We start from the raw sequence: 18,597 nt of genomic DNA, 5'->3' as shown, positions 1-18,597 counted from the left end.
GAAACATATCCACTTGGAGGAATTTTATATTTCATTTAATAGAGTTTCTCCTGTTGAAAAAATATAATCAGGGTTTTGAAGATCTGTTTCTTTTGACAAAAATTAGCAAGCAGTACGTATTCTACTTGGGATAACACAGATGAATGAGAAGGGCAATGCTTTAGACATATTAACCAGATGTACTTGAGCTGAGAACTGTGGTACTCAAGCAGTCTGATTTTGAGGGGATGAAGAAAGCAAACATCTTTAGTGGCTCCAGTTGCTCTCAGGACTGATTCCTTTACTGAACCAAAGTACAGATTCACAATGCAAAATTCAATATAATCTAACCCAACTCTCAAATGGTTACAACCTTGTTGTACAGCAGAAAAACACAGTTCATTCAAATTTTGGAAACGTCAGTTCAGCTTCTCTCAACTTCTACTCAGACTTAAAATGAAATGACAGCAGAAGATTCATTTTGTAGAAGAGCTTTTTCAAAACAACACATTAGAAACGTTTTAAAGAATATAAATTATACATATGTACACAAAATATACAACACCTACAGAGCTAAAAACACAAAAAGGAAAGCTACATTTGCACTTATCAATATAGAAAATGGTGAGCTGGTGGCAACACTGTAAAAGTGCTCAAATCAATAAACCATCAACTGAACACCAAATTTTCCAGCTGCGCTAGGACATCATCATAACCAAAGTTAGCAAAAAGTCTGTTCTGTAAGCCCCAAAATGAAAATTAATTTCAGGAAGGTCAGCTTGGTCAGCCTGTTAAAAGTCAGTATATAGAGGGTACAACAGGGGATTGGGAAACTCACATTGCTCCAATCCAATACACACATACACCCTGAAAGGCTGATTAAGTTGTTTCTCATTATGTGCTGCTGAAGAAGGCAAAGCAGGTCGGGGTCAACATTACCTATAAATGAAGCACCACTACTTGCTGCAATTTTGAGATGGAAAATGTTTGTTTCTCAATCAAAACAGATACTCCAACAGGGAAACACTTAGGGTGAAAAAGGTGGATGTTATATAACACAGAGCTCATCAGCTTCAGACCAGAGAAGTTTAGTAGGGACAAGAGGAGGTTCAGTGTTAGTGAACCAAGCCAGCCTAAACACTCCTTCTGCGTCTTCACTTTCATAAGAGAGATGTCAGTACAAGAGTGCAGGTAAGAGTAATTGCTCTGTTTCTTTCCTCTGAGGAAGGAAGAATTAGTGACACAGTCCTGTAGAGTCTGTTAGTTTGCTCCAGATGACAGAAGAATTCCAGTGAGTCCCAGGGTCACACTTCCACACTTGCTGCTTTGCTGTGAGAGGCCTGGGAAACACGACGGATGCTGCTCTCAATAAAGACCTTCAGCCCCTTCAAACCTTGGGAGTAGAGATATTCCAGATACCAGTCCCACCTCTTCCCCTATAAACCAGAAAGAAGAGTCAGATGTGCAGAACAAAGCTTTACCTTTCTTAAGCCAATCTGAAAAGGTCTGCAAACCCTGCCTTCCTGTGGGACATCCACATGTTGTGTGACATCTGTAACTACCCACAGGTGTACAGGCTCACCTGCTGTTCTCAAATGCCCACAATTACACAATTCACATTCTTAGACTGAATCATGATCTTTCTTTAATACTGAAGGTTTTTATAAATCCCAGTTCTAGAAAGAGCGAAGTCTATTGGATCAATGGAGTATGTCAGGAACTAAATGAACATGGATATTAAAGCCTTCCTTCCATCACTAGTGGTGATTCCTCCAGGTCAGGGTTGAAGTACACCGTGATACAGGAAAGGATACCAACTGCCACTGTATTTGCTCAGTGGAGGATTCCTGTTCAAAGCTGTAACAAAGCTACACATCTGTCTCAGAAATATAATATGAAGCAGAATTTGCATTATCAATGAGCTTTAAGCGCATCAAAAACGTAACTTTTTCTGGAGCCTGCAGAGAGCAATAAACATCCCTGTCCTGACACTGCACTGAGTCATGGAGGAAATACATAAAATCTCAAATCACTAGCCATAGATATATAACTTCTCAGGTGTTGATGTCCTCTTGTTTGGCCCTGTTAAGAGACTGAACCAAAGCCTACAGCTGGAATTTTTCCCCTTCCAAAATTTTTCTACAATTGTGAGTTTGGTGAATATTATAACCTCATCGTCTTCAACACAGCTGCTGAAAATTGCCTGCTTTATTTACTAAAGCAAGAAATCTTACCTTAATTAATTTGAAGTTGAAGGTGGTATCATCAGGACAAATCTTAAGGAAAGGGAATAAAACAATAAAACAATAAAAAGTATGTCCAGAGTTGCTGGGTCTCTGCTAAGTCCCCCCCTAAATAAGGAATTGCAGGCATGCAAAGAAATTCAGAGATTTTTAATCCTGTTTCAGAGGGGGCTTCCAGCATCAAACTCTGTGCATAAGTGGCAAGGCAACATCTGGACCCTCTTGCCCTGTGCTGCAGCATTACAGGATTGCAACAGGGAATATTCACAGGTATCTTTACCATTGTCTCTCTACAGTGTAAAAGATTCCTTTTCAAAACATTCACAACAATGAGAAAGAGCAAGAAGAGAGAACTGACACCGAGGTCAGTGCTTGTGTTCCCCCAGTGCTGCAGAGCAGTGCCCTCTGGTGCTCAGCACTGCTGAGGAAAATGTGTCCCTGCAGCTCAACATGATTTCCTCCTGCCTTAAAACGCATTTGTCATAGCTGCTAAGCAAAATCTCTCCTAGTTCTACAGTAGGAAGAGAATGCAAGAATTCCCCACTAGAAGGTTTGGGGGTTTTTTCAAGGGATTTTGAGGTTGGGTGGGCTTTGGTTTCGTTTTATGGTTGTTGGTTTGTAGTTTGGGGTTTATTTAAATGTGCAAAACCTACAAAGAATTAGGAATCTGTGTCAGGGGAGGTTTAGGTTGGATATTAGGAAAAGGTTCTTCCCACCGAGAGCAACTGGGCACTGGAACAGGCTCCTCAGGGAAGTGGTCACAGCACAAAGCCAGACAGAATGTGTTTGGAAAACACTCTCAGGCACTGGGTGGGATTCTTGGGCTGTCCTGCAGAGGCAGGAGTTGGACTCTATGACTTTTGTGGGTCCCTTCCACTGCAGGGTATTCCATGACTCTAAGAAGCCTCAGAACAAAAATTATGTGGACAAAAGATAGGAGACATATACAACTTCTTTTCCTTGGTCTAACAAAACCAAAATAGCCTCCTTCAGCAAAGACAAAATCTGAGTTTAATCAGCAGTAAGACACAAACTAGCTTGATTCAGGACACTGAGCACATAACAAAGGCAAATTTGTCAAGTGTTCCTAACCAGCATTCTTTGCTTCAACTTCTCAGGTGCCCCTTGCTGCATTCCAGGAGTCACACCTACGCTTGCCTCGAGCCTGCCAGCGTTTCTCACAGCAAACTGGCATCTTTGTGCAGCCCTTGGACAGCCTACAAAACGTGGTTTCTTGGAGCAGCGCACACATGTTGGGACAGTAACAGCTCTGGCAAACTGCTCCCTCCACTCTTCAGCAGCTGCACTGAACACTTGAGGGCACCCACAGTTCAAGAGAATTCCTGGCAGAACTCAACAGCAGATAATGCAAGACAGCACCACGTTATCTTACCTCTGTACTTGAAGCAGCTACTTGTATTTCTATTTTAATAAGCCAAAAAAGCTACCACAAGAGCCAGAAAGCACTGCTAACAAATTCTAACATGAACCATGTATTTCTTGAGAGTTTAAATATTTAGATCACACTGCCTATTTTGTGGGGCAGAATGCACCTCTGGTAAGCTTTTACTGGAGTGTCATTTATTTCATTAATTAGTTATTTTAGTTCTATCTCAAAATTATCAAAGTACAAATTTCACATCCAAAACTGCCACATTCATACATTCAACTGCTTTCATACCACACAAAGAAAGACTCTTCAAATTGTGCCATTAATCTGACACAAACACAGAATGCCACAGCAGCTTTTGAAAGTTCAGTTGCATCTACAAGTCAGCGAAGACACAGAGACACTTCTCTAGAGAAACAGAGAAGACAGAACATCTGGTGCCATGAAAAACCCAAATCTTGGCCTACACCATTACCTGCTGCAGGAATTGAATAGAGTAGCCCATCATGGCTGGATGATTGACAATGTTAAAGCTGGTTTTTAATTCCTTCACTGCAGTTTTACTCAGCAGTTTATCATCCATACGAAGACCTTGAGGATGAATATCCTTCTCGAATACACTGGATGTCCACAGACATCCCACCATAGCTGTTATGTACTGGTTGTACTCTTGGTATGTCTGGCTACTGAACTTGAACTGCAGTATTTTCTGAGGGGGGGGGGGGAAAAAAAAAATCAATAAATAACATCCTCAAAGCAACTGTGTGCTCCCTCCAGTCCTTAAGAGATGGTCATTAGAACACCTTCCCTCCACTCAGCCCAATTCCTTGCTCAAGTCTGTTCTAGCACATAACAGATGTGTCCACAATACCTTTTTACTCAGCTCATTGTCTTTTGCAGCCACCAAGTTGGTTCGATATCTGGAAAAAAAAAAAAAAACAAAAGAAAGAAAAAGTTAGAGGCCTGTAAATTTTTACTACATGCCTGTGTTGAAAAAAGCTGGAGGAATGTATCAAGAAAACTTATTTCCACCATGAGAAAGATCATCAAACTTTATTGTTTAAAAGAGAGAGACATGAAAAAGAATTCAAAGGGACTTTATCACTTGGCAGAGTAGGGACACATCTAATAAGATTAGTCTCTTAAATGATTCACACATGACCAGTTTGCCTGGGACAGTCACCTTCACAAATGCAACACACAAGAATGGACAACCAGCCTTAAAATCAGCAGAGAAATGCAGTGTGTTTTTAAGAAAGGAGACTTTCATTCACTAAGCAAAGAAACAGAAGCCACTGGAAGTGGAAGTAATGCAACTTGACAGTTGTTCTATATGATAAGCACTAGCTCCTCTTATTTCCTAGAGACCTTCCTGTCATGTTAATTACCCTGCAGATTCCTTAGAGAAGAAGCCACATGGAGAGCCCTGCACCAGCTGTCAGCTATTGGCTACTTTTCTCCTCAGATGCAGCCACTGGAACTAACAAGGCCAAGAAGTGCAGCTTTGGTGGTGGATCCTGCAGAGCAATGAACAGTGCTGTCTTTGGCCTTGCCAGCAGCACAAGGCACTCCCAAATCCCTGGAGTGTGGAGGTGGAAGAAGTGCTTCCTACTCAGCACATGACAGAATTTGTAAGGTAAAGCTCAAGCGTAGTAGCCTAAGTATAGGAGTGAGAAGTTTCATAGTTACTACTGTTAATTCCAGCTGGCTGACTTTAGTTCTCTCAAAGCAATAGAGGAACTTCTTCCTTCACCCATCAAAGATATGGAAATAACACCCAGGAAAGAGGTCAGAATCCCGCTATTTTGGATAACAGATTGAAAAAAAAAAAAAAAAGAGTAGGAACTATAGCTATAAAATCCTTTATCATGAAAGCTGGGCACAAGTGGAATTTTCACCTTTGCCTTGCACAGCAAGAAGTAGATTCCAGGTTTTTACAACAAAGTAATTTCATTTCCAAATGACTGAACGAGAAGACAAGGAGTCCCTGCAGCCCACACCTGTTGTAGTACCTGTACATAATGTGGCAGAGCTGATTCAAGTTGACAGAATCCATGGTGAGAAGTGCTGGGTAGAAAACCCCAGCAGGAGGCATTATCAGCAAAGGCAGGTTGTACTTCAGGTACATGTCACACACCTGCAGGAATGAAGCACATCCAGGCTGATTATTACTGCCAAAGTAATGATTATTACAAACTCTCAAGGAGGTAAGAGCAACAGAGAGCATGACACTGCATTCCAGCCATATCCATCAACTTCATCCAAAAGGAAGGCCAGGGTGTCTTATGCAACTGTTGTTACCCATTAGTTTTGTGCATTTTTAATGGACAATTCAGTTACAAATAAATCCCAGAACTATCATTGCTTTTTAACTATTCCCAATCTAAATTGTAGGAGCTGTTGCTGCTGTTACAGCACGGCTGGAGTTCACAGTAAGCACAACTACAGAGAGGACATGAGGAAGCTGGAGAATAGACTTAAGGCTATCTGATGCTGTTTAGCTTGCCTACAGCACAAACTAGGAAAAAAACCCCACATTTTCAAGGAAACATTTAAGAAAAGAAAAAAGATTTGTTGTTTGAAATTGAACGATCATTGTTCTTTTCTTTAAGTCAGCATTAAAAAACCATGTTACAGCCTCCTGTTACTTCTCCTTCCTCAGTTCACCTCTGACTTAAGAGCAACCACTTTCTAGCAGCATATTTAGTACTGCCTAGGGATGCAACAACAGCAGCCTTCACCTGTAGATCTACCAAGTATTTGGAATATTCTTGCATTTAATCACAAAGTTCTGTAAATTAGAATGAGGAAGATGTTTTTATGCTCTAGCTTAAAAAATGCAAACAGCCTTAGGAGTACTTCAAAAGGAAGACAAAAGGACTGGGATACACACAATGCCATAGAAATCCAGAATGAAGTAGAGCAAAAACGTGGAATTGTTTTCCAGACGCAGAGCAGCAGTAGAGATCCGTCCCACAAAGTGGACCAGTTCAGCCACCACGTTCACTAGCCCAGAGAGGGTGGTGTTCCTGCAGCAATGACATGGCACAACATTACAGATAGCTCTTTGCAAACAGCAACATGGAAAATGGCAAAACAAAACTGAAGCTTATGCTTTTGCCCCATCAAACACTCAGCAACAGACACTTGTTCTTCAATACATTGTTATCAGCACCATTATAAACACCCAGCTGTCAGTGTTATGAGGATTTTGGATTCTGGGCATTTCAATTTCCACTGTCAACAGAAATACTTCTAAAAAAAGACACAGAACAGGACTGACAAGGTAGCTTACAATATAGCAGAATCATAATAGCATTATTAACCTTCTGGCTGGTCTTTATGCTGGGTGGTAGGGCTAGAATATATATCTAAGTACACTGGCGAGCAATGCACAAAACGTGGTTTGCATTTTTTAAAGACAAACTTACAAAGAAGAAAACTCCAAATCCTCTTGAATCACATTGCAATTTAACCAGTTCTGCAACAGCTCTTTCAGGCTCTCAAGAACACTGCACTGCAATAGGCAAAAAGAAATCAGGTTGGTGACAATTTATGCAAGCAAATAATTCTAAACAAAGAATACCTTGAGAACTGGCAACGAGAGGCAGCAGGAGTTTCTCATGAGCAGTGATGTAGTTGCATGTCCCCTAGAACTGAATGTATGTGTTGTATATATACAACTGAATGTTGTATAAGTTGTATAACTGAATGTATGTGCTGTATAGAACTGAATGTATGTGTTGTCTCTTTCCTGGAGAATGTGAATTTCAAGTAGTGACTGAAGTCAAAACTACAGTAAGACAAATGAACTATTGTGTTGTGTGCTATCAGTTCTTTTTATCTCCAGTGCCCCAGCTTAATTCCAGTCAAAAAAAAAAAGAAGATATATTAAAGGCACCAATTTCCCAAAGAAGTTAAACTGTAAGTATGTATTTTACCATGTTTGGGCACAGACTTCTCAAAAAGAAGTTCCCTACAGAGTCCCTCAGACTGCTACACCTAACACAAGTACAGATAGCAGTAAAAGATAGAAGATAGAAGATAGAAGTAAACAGCCATTGTATTCCTTAAATTACCTTAAAGTAAATGGATGATGTGAAAAAGAGCTGTGCCAGGGGATCATAGAGATATGACTTAATATCTGAAACAAATGAGAAAGCAGCATGATATCAGTGCACAAATTCTATGCCCTGAGATATCCCCACTGTCCAACCTCACCCAAAGGATCTGCAGCACCTACCAGAGACACTGCTGAGGGGGATCCAACTCACGAGACTGAGGACTTCTGACTGGCAGCAGGAGCCATCCCAGAGAGGAAGGGTCTTATAAAGGAACTCTTCACAGGCAGAAAAGCCCTCCTGCAAAGCAGAAGGGAAACATTCAAAAATTCATCTGACTGCAACTTGCCAGCTCACATCACTCTCAAGAAAGAGAGAGGCTTACACCTCCTTCCTGCCATACAACTTGCCAGGACATTCAAATTATCATTCTTAGATTATTTTTCCTGCAGAAAACAAGGCCATTTCCATAATATTGACTTGCCATAGGTAAAGGTAATTTTATTAATTGAGTCACTGTCTCAGAAATACTACAGGAAACAGGCAAGTTCCAGAAGTTCTTTACAGGAAGACTTTGTGAAACCCTTGGCTTCCACAAAACGTGCACTTACTTGCAAGAAACATTCTGCCTTGTAGATAGTTTTCAGGAAGCTCTTGAATTCTTCTTTAGATGGGTTATCAACCACACACCAGGAGCATTCTGAACAGGAAAGAATACTGCACTTGAATACGAGCACAGCAAGAACAAGCACAATGAGAAACCAAATTCAGTTCTCCTCCAGTAGCTGTTTTAGCACCAGTAACTGTAGTTCTCCTCCAGTAGCTGTTATCACCATAAATCTGAATAGCAAAGTACCATTACTGAAAAGTGAAAAGCCTCAGACATCCTTTACCCCTCTACCTCACAAGATAATACTAAAGTTCCTACCTTCCTGGAGCATCTGGCCCATCCAATAGTAGAGCCTCAGGTAAATAGATTCATCTTTCACACAGTTCATGTAGTGAAGCAATAAGGGGTTTGCTAGCACTGAACCCATCCGGGAAGGAAACTGCAAGAAAAAAAGAAAATAAAAGAATCATTCAGTACTTACATCAATAAACTGCCAGAGAATCTCATGTCCAATCTTTTTACCAGCAACAAGACCATTTCCAGGACTCATCCACCATCCTCAGTTAGGACTAGATGCTGTTAGAATTAGATAGCCCACACACTACTCACATATAAACAGGGTGTAGAGGAATGTCCTTTGATCTCCCAAAACATTCACCAAGACCTTCCTGAAACTCACCTCTAGACAGTGAATATGTTGTAGGAGCTGAGGGAATGTCCGCAGCTGCTCCACTGGAAACGACTCATTTGAATTGTACAAATTAACATGGTTCTTATCCTTGTCCTCTTCCAAATTATTTGTGTTTGTGCTGCTTGCAGGTATAACCAAGTGGGCATTCCATTTCTGTAGAAAAGAAACACAAAGGATTAGCAATGACTCAGCTTCCAATGCATGGGTGCACTCATCAACAGCGTTCCCAGAAAGACCCAGTTTTACAAAAAAGTTATCCAGGCTTTCATTAAAATAGATTGCATTTCTTTACAGCTACCCCACCTTCCCAGTGCTGAAATAAAGCCAGACTCTCATTACTTGCCAACATTCATAATGAAAACCACTACTTGGCACCTTCTAGGGTGTCTCACAGACCCATAACGTACCCTTTTTCGTGACTGAGGTTGACATAGGCCTAAAAACACTGTCTGGGAGAGGGGAGAGGTCCCCTGGTTTCTTTGCCTTACTGCAGTGATTGCTGCTTTCCATGGGCCGTCTGAATTCTTGAAGTAAATCTGGAAACAGAAATCAGACATTCATGCAAGAAGCCAAGCTAAGACAAAGCAACAGAAAGATCAGTTTCTATTCTGATAAATGTCACCACAGACACTCAACCCTGTTTGACAGATGTAAATTCTTCAACAGATAACTGTGCAGCACAATGCAAAGTATAAATGTATAGAACAATATAAATACACAAGCAGATCGAAACAAAACAAATTTCATTTTATCGAAACTCAACTTCCCTGCATATAAATTAAATGTCTGTTCTAAAAAACAACAAAAATCTCCTCAAACTTTTAAGGTTATCCCATTGAAAGAAAATTTTGTTGCACAATTTAGGTCTCACCTGCTGCTCTTTTCTGTTATCTATCTGGTTCTGCTACATGTTTCTAGGTGGCCAAAAGGCTGAGCACACACATAGGCCTCTCTAAAAGGGGAGTTATTTTTTGCTGTTCCTTGCAGCTCTGACAAATCAGTTTCCTACATTTTCTATCTGCTTTTTCTCTCTCCTACGACACAGACTTTCCAAGTGCAAAGCTACTTACTGACTTCCATTGTCATTTTTACTTCAGAATATCAGCAATTAGAACAATGCCTTGACAAATTAGTTTGTTTCCTGCAGAACTTAATATTGTGCGAAACAAGTCAAATCCAGCAAAAAAAGGATTAAAGTAATCCTCATAAAATAAAGGCAGATGTCATTCCATACCAAATCATCTCATTATGCTGAAGAGGAAACAAAACAAAGGCAAGGAATCCTCATCCAAACATGATTTTACTCAGTGAAAAGAGGAAATAAAATTAATCTTCACCAGTAAATCCTGCTATAGCTTAAATAGAAAGCTCCAAATACTGTAGTAAATCCTGGTTTCAAATTGACTAAATCTAATTCCTTACCTTCATTTTCCCAGGAAGGGTTATGGTCACCAGTTCTGGGCAGAAAAGTTTGTAAAGGGATAGTAGAGCTTGCAGATGAGGCTGCATTCCCTGTCAAATAACAAGAGGGAAAACATGTGGGGTATGTTTTTAGTATAGAAACGGAATACTGTATTTTAGAACAAAAAACCCCAGTGATCAGTAAAAGCTAAATTTCTAAAGCTGTATGTCACCAAGTAACCACAGATAAACTGAAAGTGACAGAAACAACAGAAACTGGGACAATGAAATAACCATAGGAAGAGGACTGAAGACCTTCCTGCAGTCATAACTAATCAAAAGGAATTTAACAATCAAAGTATAAAAAAATAGTCTTCTGCTGTCTAAAAAACAGCAATGTTTTTTTTCTTAAAAAGGAGCAAGGTCCTCTACAATCTTACATTTTTCAGTCATTTTTGGTACCACTTGAAAAAGGATGATGAATAGAAAATTAAAGGCTGTAACAGATAAATGAAGCTGCGCCTTGCTTCAGAGATTTCACCACACCTGGTCACAAAACATCGAGCTTTGTGCATATCATTGCATGTGCTCACAAAACACACATGAAAATTAGGGATGCACATGCAAGAGAGAAACTTTAATGCTAGAGACTAAAACCTACAATTCCAAATCCAGCCACTCTTCTCCACTGTGTAAGGACACCAGTCTTACAAAGTGCATTATTAACCATAGTTCAAACTACAAGATCTGAAATCAACTCACCATTTTTGCTTGGAGGTTAAGCAGTCTCCTAATCCGAAAAGGCTTGACTGGAAATACAATTAAGAATATAAAGGATTTAAAAAACACCATATCAGACATTTAAGCAAAAATTATGTAAGTAACATTTTTATTATAAAGTCATGACAAAGCAAGCAGAACCAATAATTCTTATTTCTAGGGTAATAGGTTTCCAATTCAGCAAGTGTTACACAAAATTTTGCCTGAACTACCACTCATGCTTCCTTTGCCTTAAAAGCACAATATTGGCTAACCATTGTATTAGCTGCATTGGAAGAAAGGCAGTACCAGCAAACAGAAGCAGAAACAAGATGGTATTTCAGCTCACACAGATGAGACTCACCATTTTCTCTCCTGGTCAGCAGGTAGAGCAGGTGGCAGATGTAGGGGCACTGCAAAGCAAAGGCAGCAATGAGCTCTCCTGCTGCTGCAGACACACAGGCAGGACACACAAAAAGCTGCACAAGAGACAGTCCCAAATATCAACTTCATTTAAAATTTATCTGCACTGTGAGCAGTCCTGACAGTAACCAAGCTATTTAATTAACTTGGATCATTTCTTTTGGAACGTGGTCTAGAAATCACAAGAGTCAGCAGTGAAAGTGCAATTACATTTTCAAAAGGAAAGGCATCTTTGAACCAATATAACTTTTTTAGAGCTTCTAACTGCAGCTGAGGCTGTAAAAGATCTTAAATTAGTTTCAAACCAACTCTGGTGCACTTTCCAACTGACCCATCATCCCTGAAAAAGCTATTTTAAACATTAAGAATTTAAATCCAGTTTTATGGAAAGATTATAACTTGATTATAATCAAAACCCATTAAAAACATTACAAGAAATATAACTCAGAACTTTGGGAACTTGTCCTGACCACAAAATATCCTAAACTGAAAGAATATTAACAATTTAATACCTAACATGACTGCCAAGATCATCTTAATATGCACTGAATCCAAACACTTCAAAATTTCTGGATTTTACAGCTGCCATATGGCAGAAATTGCTTGAATGCTTGTTCTCTTTCAAGCTGTATTTCAAATCAGTTAAGTAGAACAGCAATTAGCTTCTCACCCTTAAATAAACACTGCTCCAAAAAGTTTTTTTTTTCTTTTTGCCCAAGGTATACAAGTCACTTTCTGCCCAGGAGCAGGAGACTTCAGCTACTGATGTCTGACAATCCCAGAGACTGCTGCACCACTGTTTTTCTTGGGAATTTAGATAGACTATAGAGTCACACTCTCTGTGATACAGCATAGCAATTCTTTGAAGCATGTTTAAGCAAACAGACCACAGCAACCTTACCTTATTTGCCTGTTTATGGATCTAAATTACCCAGCAATCTTATAATGCAAAGTGAAAATATAAGAAATTTCAGCCACCAGAAAATGGTTTCTAAACACCACCTACTCCAGACTAATTCTAGCATTAATATGCATACTACTAATGAACATTTAGGTTTATTTTGTCACTTCCATATGTTCTTCATGTCTCCTTACCATCTTCTCATCTTGCAGGAAGAAGAAGAAGATACCATAGAGGGCATGAAGTTGTTCCTTGCAATCAATGAAGTCAAACATTGTGATCAGCCACCTTAAAAAAAGCAGCTGCAGACAGGAAAAAAAGCCATGTTACATTAAGTGATGGGCAAAAGCAAGGCAGAGGAATCAGAAACCAGCTCCAGAGACACAATCAGTAAGGATACACACCATTCTCAAGGATGACTAGAGAGCTACAGGCAAACAGTTCAGGGGCAATTCAGATGAAGAAAGTCTGCCAAGGGATTCCACTGGTAAACAACTGGCCCCACCACTGCTGCTGGCAACTGGGTTTTGGTTTCTATAACCATGGGACCCTGTTTGTGTATCAATGGTGATTGGGAGAGGGAATCCAACGAATGGGGCACATGTGGGCTCGGCCTGGAGAAAAGGAGGCTCAGGGGGGACCTTCTCACTCTTTACAACTCCCTGAAAGGAAGCTGAAGTGGGGGTCAGTCTCTTCTCCAAAGTAATAAAGTGATAGGTCAAGAAGAAACAAGCTATAAAAGTTGTGCCAAGGAGGTTGAGATTGGATATCAGGACAAATTTCATCACTGAAAGGGCTGTCAAGCACTGGAACAGCCTGCTCAGGGAAGGGGTCGAATCACCATCCCTGGAGGGATTTTAAAGATGTACAGATGTGGCTCTTGGGGACATGGTTGGCTTGGCAGCATTTGGTTAATGGTTGGATTCTGTGGTCATAATCTTTTCCAATCTAAATGATTCTATCACATAAACCTTTGAGCAGACCATGTGAACATGAAAAAGACTCTTTTGCTAACATTAAGTCACGTCACCACAACCAAGGTGCACATAACCTAAGGGATACCTCACTGAAGTTGAAGGATGCCTCACATAGCAAAAGTATTTCACAGAAATGTAGGCGGAGACACCATTCCTGAGGAGTTCAAAGGTACAAGACAAGCAGGAACCAAATCTCCACTGACACTTATAAGGTGTATCTTGGTTCCCATTGCCATTCCAGCAATGGGCATCTCTGCCAATCTTGGTAAATGACAGTATCTTGTGTAAGACCTTGTACATTAAAACCTCAGGATTTTTGATTCCTCAACCTAACCTGTTCTTATGGTTCCTGTGCAGAAGCAATAACTACTGTAAACACTTACTAAGTTACCTGGATGTTGCCTGAGCATTTGCTGACACAGAGCCAAGACACAGCCTTAACTACAGAACATTCTGGTATCACTGAGGCAGGAATCAGGCTCTTCAATAAACGAGTATTCACCGTATCAGCTGGAAAAAAAAAATAACAATTTCAAATAAGATGGTGCTCATGTACCAGGTTCTTCAATGTTGTTTTGCAGCTTAGGTCAAAATTCCCTCTGGAAAAAATTATTTAGAGCTTCCTTGCTCAAAGTAACAGTGTATAAGAATTTAGTAAGGACTTACCTATACCTCAAAATGATGACAAATAATTCATTCCAGCTTAACAAAAGAAAATGGAAACTACACCAAAGCATGCCAGAAAAATTAATTTTATGCTACAGTACCCACCAGTACCATAAACACATTATCTCAGCAGGTTTGATTAGAGGGGAAAGACACATTCACAGAAGATACACCAGCAGTATACAAATGCTGTACCAAATTTGCCACTGAGCACCACGTTCAGCAGTATCTCAAACCCTTCAGGGGGCAGCCCTTGTTTCAGGGCAGTGCTTTCCACAGCATCCAGGTGTTTCTGCAGAACACTGTTCTTCAGCACAACATGGTCTTGAACTAGGAAAAACAAACAGGGCAAGAAGAGGATGAAACAACTTCTGAACAGAAATTAACTTACAGCTTATCTGAACTGTCCCTTCACATACTCCTTTTTCTTGACATAGTAACAAAGCAGAAAAACTTTTAAGACATTAAAGAAACATTACATAGCTCAGGGATTAAAGAGGGAAAACAGAAGTAAAAGTCTTCTAAAATTATTAATATTTTAATAAGACATATGTAAAGAGACTTCTTACAAGAGCATGTAGCGACAGGACAAGAGGAATGGCTTCAGACTGAAGGAGGTTTAGATGGGATATTGGGATAAAATTGTTTACTGTGAGGGTGATGAGGCCCTGCCACATGTTGCCCAGAGAAGCTGTGGCTGCCCCATCCCTAAAAGTACTCAAGGCCAGGCTGGATGGGGCCCTCAGCAACTTTATCTACTGGAAGGTGTCCCTGCCCATGGCAGGGGGGTTTTGTCCTTCCAAACCAAACCATTCTATGCTATTCCTTCTTCTTTACATAGTAGTAACAGAAAACGTCTAAGACATTAAAGAAATAATACATAGCTCAGGCATTAAAGAGGGACAACAGGTGTGAATTAGAGTTTCTTTTTTAATTAAGAATGTAGTTATTATCTTCTCAATCCGAGACAGCCACCCTAAAAATGCTCTTACCTGTCTCCAAGTAGCTCAAAGCTTGCTCTAGAGACGCTTCCTGGCTATCATATTTCTGATCATTAGAAGATTGATGACTCTGCAAAGGTTTTTCAGAGTCAATTCTCCCTCCTTTTCGCCACGCAGAGAGATCAGTTTGGCTTTTACGGCGAACATGCAGAGGCTGCTTTGGGGTTTTGTGACTCTGTCTTCGCTGCATCTTTTCAGACTCCCAGCTGAGACTGGAGAATTTTACTCATTTGTCATGTGAGAGCCAATCCTTCATTAGGCAAGAAAAGAGATCAGCTGAGGAACATCCAAGAGCTGGTTCCCTGCAAGGAAAAAAACCATTTATTTTCCTGACAAGCAGATTTTAGAGGCATCCTGCATAACACAAGAGTAAATTCAGAAGAAATAATTTAGAGCTGACTGCTCCCCAAAAGATCAGACAAGATCCTCAAAGATGCACAGACAACAGTGCATCAAAACTTTCATCTTACATTAAAAAAGGAAGAAAAAAATTCCCAAGTACACATTAACACAAGCTCCTTTCAAGTTAAAAATTATCTGATACAATCTTATACAACATTTTGGGGAAAAAAAAAAAAAAATCAACATAACCAGAAACTTAGCAAAACACAATCAAGTTTTCTTCTGAGTTAATTTTGTACATTATTATTTTCCTTACTTGTATTGTGTACACCAATATAACCAGTCAACAAGCCATGATTCTCTGCAAGGTTATGTACAGATGTTAGAGGATCATAACACTTTTCTTCCTAATTTCACAACAATTAGATTCTTCTGCAGCCTTCCAACTAACCAGCTAGGATTGGAGAAATTAAGCAATTTTGGCAAATTTCCAAATGAGGCACAAGAGCTACCAACAGTGCCAAACTGCACAGCTCTGGGTGAAATACAGCCATAAAAAGTGGGATATTCTCTTCAGTATGCTGGAGAGATCAACCTTTTACCCACAAAATAGGAAACTTTGCTACAATTTCCTGGACTTGGTAGAGTGTGCACCCCTGTCCCTGGATTGCTGGAGCCTACCTTTCCTGACACAATAAACCAGAATGATTTTCAATTCATACTCCCTCTCCAGCTCTCATTTCCTCACGAGGTTAGAATCATCACTATCTCCTTATAGCTTTGTCATTTTCCTGTGCAGCAAAGCTCGGTGACCACACTCTGGAATACAGCAACAGCTTTCTCTCAGCTTCCTCAGCACCTTCTCTACATGTGTTTTGCTTTCTTTTGTCCTGCAGGAGTTCTACCAGAAAGGTTTGGGGAAGAACAGAGCAGCAGTACCAGGCTGGAAGGGCAGTTTTGGCTGACAGCGAGCCCAGCCCTGCGCAGCCCCTCGGTGCCGACACGGGAGCGTGGCACCAGCGCCCCTCACCCTCCGGCCCACTCATCCCTTCCCCTGCAGCCCCCACCTGGGGCGACTCCCCCAGGGCCGCCCGGTGCACCGCGTGGGGACCGAGGGGGCGAGGCCTTCCCGGCCCAGCACAGCGACCCCGGTGCCCCCAGAGCACCGGAGGGGCCCCCCCGGCCCTCAGTAGCGCGCCGGGCCGGGGGAAGGGAGGAGTCACTGACCACCCCTACCCACGGCCACTGACCCTGCCGCCGCCCTGGGCACTGACCATTCCAAGGCAACTGGCCCTCCTGCTTGCCTAGGGCGCTCCGCTGACTATCCCATGGGCGCTGACCCCTCACGGCCGCCTCCCGCCAGCTCCAACCGTCCCCGCGTTCAAACCCCGCCGCCACCGCCCCGCGCATGCGCGCTGGCCGCGGCCGCCCCTCCCGCCCTCATCCGCGCATGCGCAGCGCCGCCACCGCGCGCCGCGGGTGGGAACGATGGCGGTACTTCCGCCCTTCCTGCGGCGGGCGCCTCTGAGCATGCGCGGCCCGTGAGGGGCGGGAATTCCGCGTGAGGGGGAGCTCTGCGTCCCCTCAGGTGTGTCCGCGACGGAACGTCAGGCTAAGATTACGTTTTAAAAAATGAGAGAGGGGAAAAAAGGCACGTATAAAGCGAGGCACTAACCCTGAGGCTCTACACAGTGGCGCCTGGATGAGGGCGACCGAAATGGAATTCGGGGCGTGGAGATAAGATAGAAAAGCGCATGGGGGAAAAAACAGAAAGGAGGAATTAAAAAAAAAAAAAAAAAAGGAAGAGTGAATTAGGATCGAGATCTTGCAGAAGGAGTGGATCTGTTCTTGTCACTTCCAGCGAGCACAGATGGCTGGAAGTGTCCAAAAATAGCTGCTTAATGCTGGGGGGCAGTGATAGAGGTCAGCCCGCTAAGATAAATACAGAATTCTTGTTACTGGGCTCCAAGATGAGTTGTCTCGCTCGGTAACAAAGAACACGCAGCCACCGCTGCGGGTCAGTTGTTCATATCCCTGCAAATGTGAAAAAAGGGGATTTTGTAGTATTCACTGAACAGTGTGAAGCTTTTACAGACATAGGCTTGGTCCGTGAGATGCTTTATTATTATCATCTCCACAAGCCTCAGTGAGGAATGTTACAAAAGATAAACACAACAATCGTTCCCAAAGGTTTCCTGGGCTGGATGCACAGGTGAAAGGGCTGCAGCAGTCCAGCTGTGGTGTGGGTTTGTAGGAAATACACATGGTGTGGGTTTGAGTTGGTGGTGATTTTATTTGGTTTTGAATTAAAACACAATTAATAACCCCAGCTGGGGCATGGTAGTTAAAGTGTCTTTTGGAAAGTAAAGGAAATTCTGTATATATATTTTGGATGACCTGGAGCTAGTCTTTGAAGATAAGATTGTCTAACAGAGGTGGCCTGTTGGTTCCTTTGCTCAGGGTGCACATCGGATAAGAGACATTTAGTCCATCTGGAGCTCTGCGAGGAGGCTTTTTCAGCATATTTATTTATATTTTTATATATATTTATATAGGGCTGCATCTGTTTTAGCAGCAAACATCAGGAGAAAACTGCTTATGAACATCCATCATCAATTTCTGTAGATAAAATGCTGACAGTTTACTGGAGTTAACTTTTCTCACTGCTGCGTTGAACTGTAGCAGAAATTTATTTGAGACTCTTTCAGTAAAATACCCAAATGTCTCTTTTAAATATCTGTGGTTATTAATATATAACCAAGTAGAGCTTATCTGACTTCCACTCTGCATCACCTTGTCTCTCAAATTGCCTGACATGATTCTGCCCATTTTAGGTGGAGTGTTTGACCAAAGGAAAGTGTTTTCAGACACGTCTCTCAAATAAGAAATTTGTTTCTGTAGAGACATTTTTCTCCAAATTTCAAAAATTTTATTTCTGTGAATAATTAAAAAAAAAAAAAAAAGAAGAAAAACTGAAAACAGACAAACATTAAGAAAACCAGACAAATAATTCAAAGGTAACACATGCTCCTTATGACACTCTAAGGTTTCAGATACAACACAGGGATTCAGGCTCTGGTAACAGGACTTATCCCAGCTCACTGAGGCTGTATGTGGGATGAGCAGTGAGGTACCTGCAACTGTACCCTCATC

General features: G+C 41.4%; 1 protein-coding gene across 3 annotated transcripts; it reads right to left on the bottom strand.

Moving 5' to 3' along the window:
* Nucleotides 1-254: 254 nt before the first annotated feature.
* Nucleotides 255-16,851, bottom strand: CENPI (centromere protein I). 3 transcript variants are annotated; one of them, XM_042040113.1, is made up of 21 exons: nucleotides 16,695-16,851; nucleotides 15,094-15,404; nucleotides 14,297-14,431; nucleotides 13,827-13,945; nucleotides 12,653-12,760; nucleotides 11,499-11,547; nucleotides 11,138-11,184; nucleotides 10,397-10,486; nucleotides 9,382-9,510; nucleotides 8,963-9,127; nucleotides 8,602-8,722; nucleotides 8,285-8,373; nucleotides 7,856-7,973; nucleotides 7,692-7,756; nucleotides 7,044-7,129; nucleotides 6,506-6,641; nucleotides 5,625-5,749; nucleotides 4,484-4,532; nucleotides 4,088-4,321; nucleotides 2,214-2,255; nucleotides 255-1,415 (listed from the first exon to the last, which is right to left on the bottom strand). In XM_042040113.1, exons 2-21 carry the CDS (start codon nucleotides 15,290-15,292, stop codon nucleotides 1,284-1,286), a joined length of 2,238 nt encoding a protein of 745 aa, XP_041896047.1. In that variant the 5' UTR covers nucleotides 15,293-15,404; nucleotides 16,695-16,851; the 3' UTR covers nucleotides 255-1,283. The 3 variants fall into 3 exon arrangements, with proteins under 3 accessions (XP_041896047.1, XP_041896046.1, XP_041896048.1); XM_042040112.1 differs by having other exon boundaries at nucleotides 16,719-16,851; XM_042040114.1 differs by lacking the exons at nucleotides 14,297-14,431; nucleotides 15,094-15,404; nucleotides 16,695-16,851 and having other exon boundaries at nucleotides 13,819-13,906.
* Between the last annotated feature and the right edge of the window lie 1,746 nt (nucleotides 16,852-18,597).

Source organism: Corvus kubaryi, unplaced genomic scaffold (genome assembly GCF_017639235.1).
Source record: "Corvus kubaryi isolate FWS band 111438036 unplaced genomic scaffold, C.kubaryi_AGA036_p1.0 37395, whole genome shotgun sequence".
In the NCBI taxonomy this organism is placed as follows: domain Eukaryota; kingdom Metazoa; phylum Chordata; class Aves; order Passeriformes; family Corvidae; genus Corvus; species Corvus kubaryi.
This window is presented reverse-complemented; position numbering and strand designations above follow the sequence as displayed.

Coding starts and splice junctions, on each gene's coding strand:
- CENPI (XM_042040113.1), bottom strand. CDS start 15,292: ATGCAGCGAAGACAGAGTCACAAAACCCCAAAGCAGCCTCTGCATGTT. Junction 7,130..7,691: donor CATCATCCATTTACTTTAAG/GTAATTTAAGGA, acceptor TGCCTATTGCAG/TGCAGTGTTCTTGAGAGCCT. Junction 6,642..7,043: donor GATTTGGAGTTTTCTTCTTT/GTAAGTTTGTCT, acceptor TCATTGCTGCAG/GAACACCACCCTCTCTGGGC.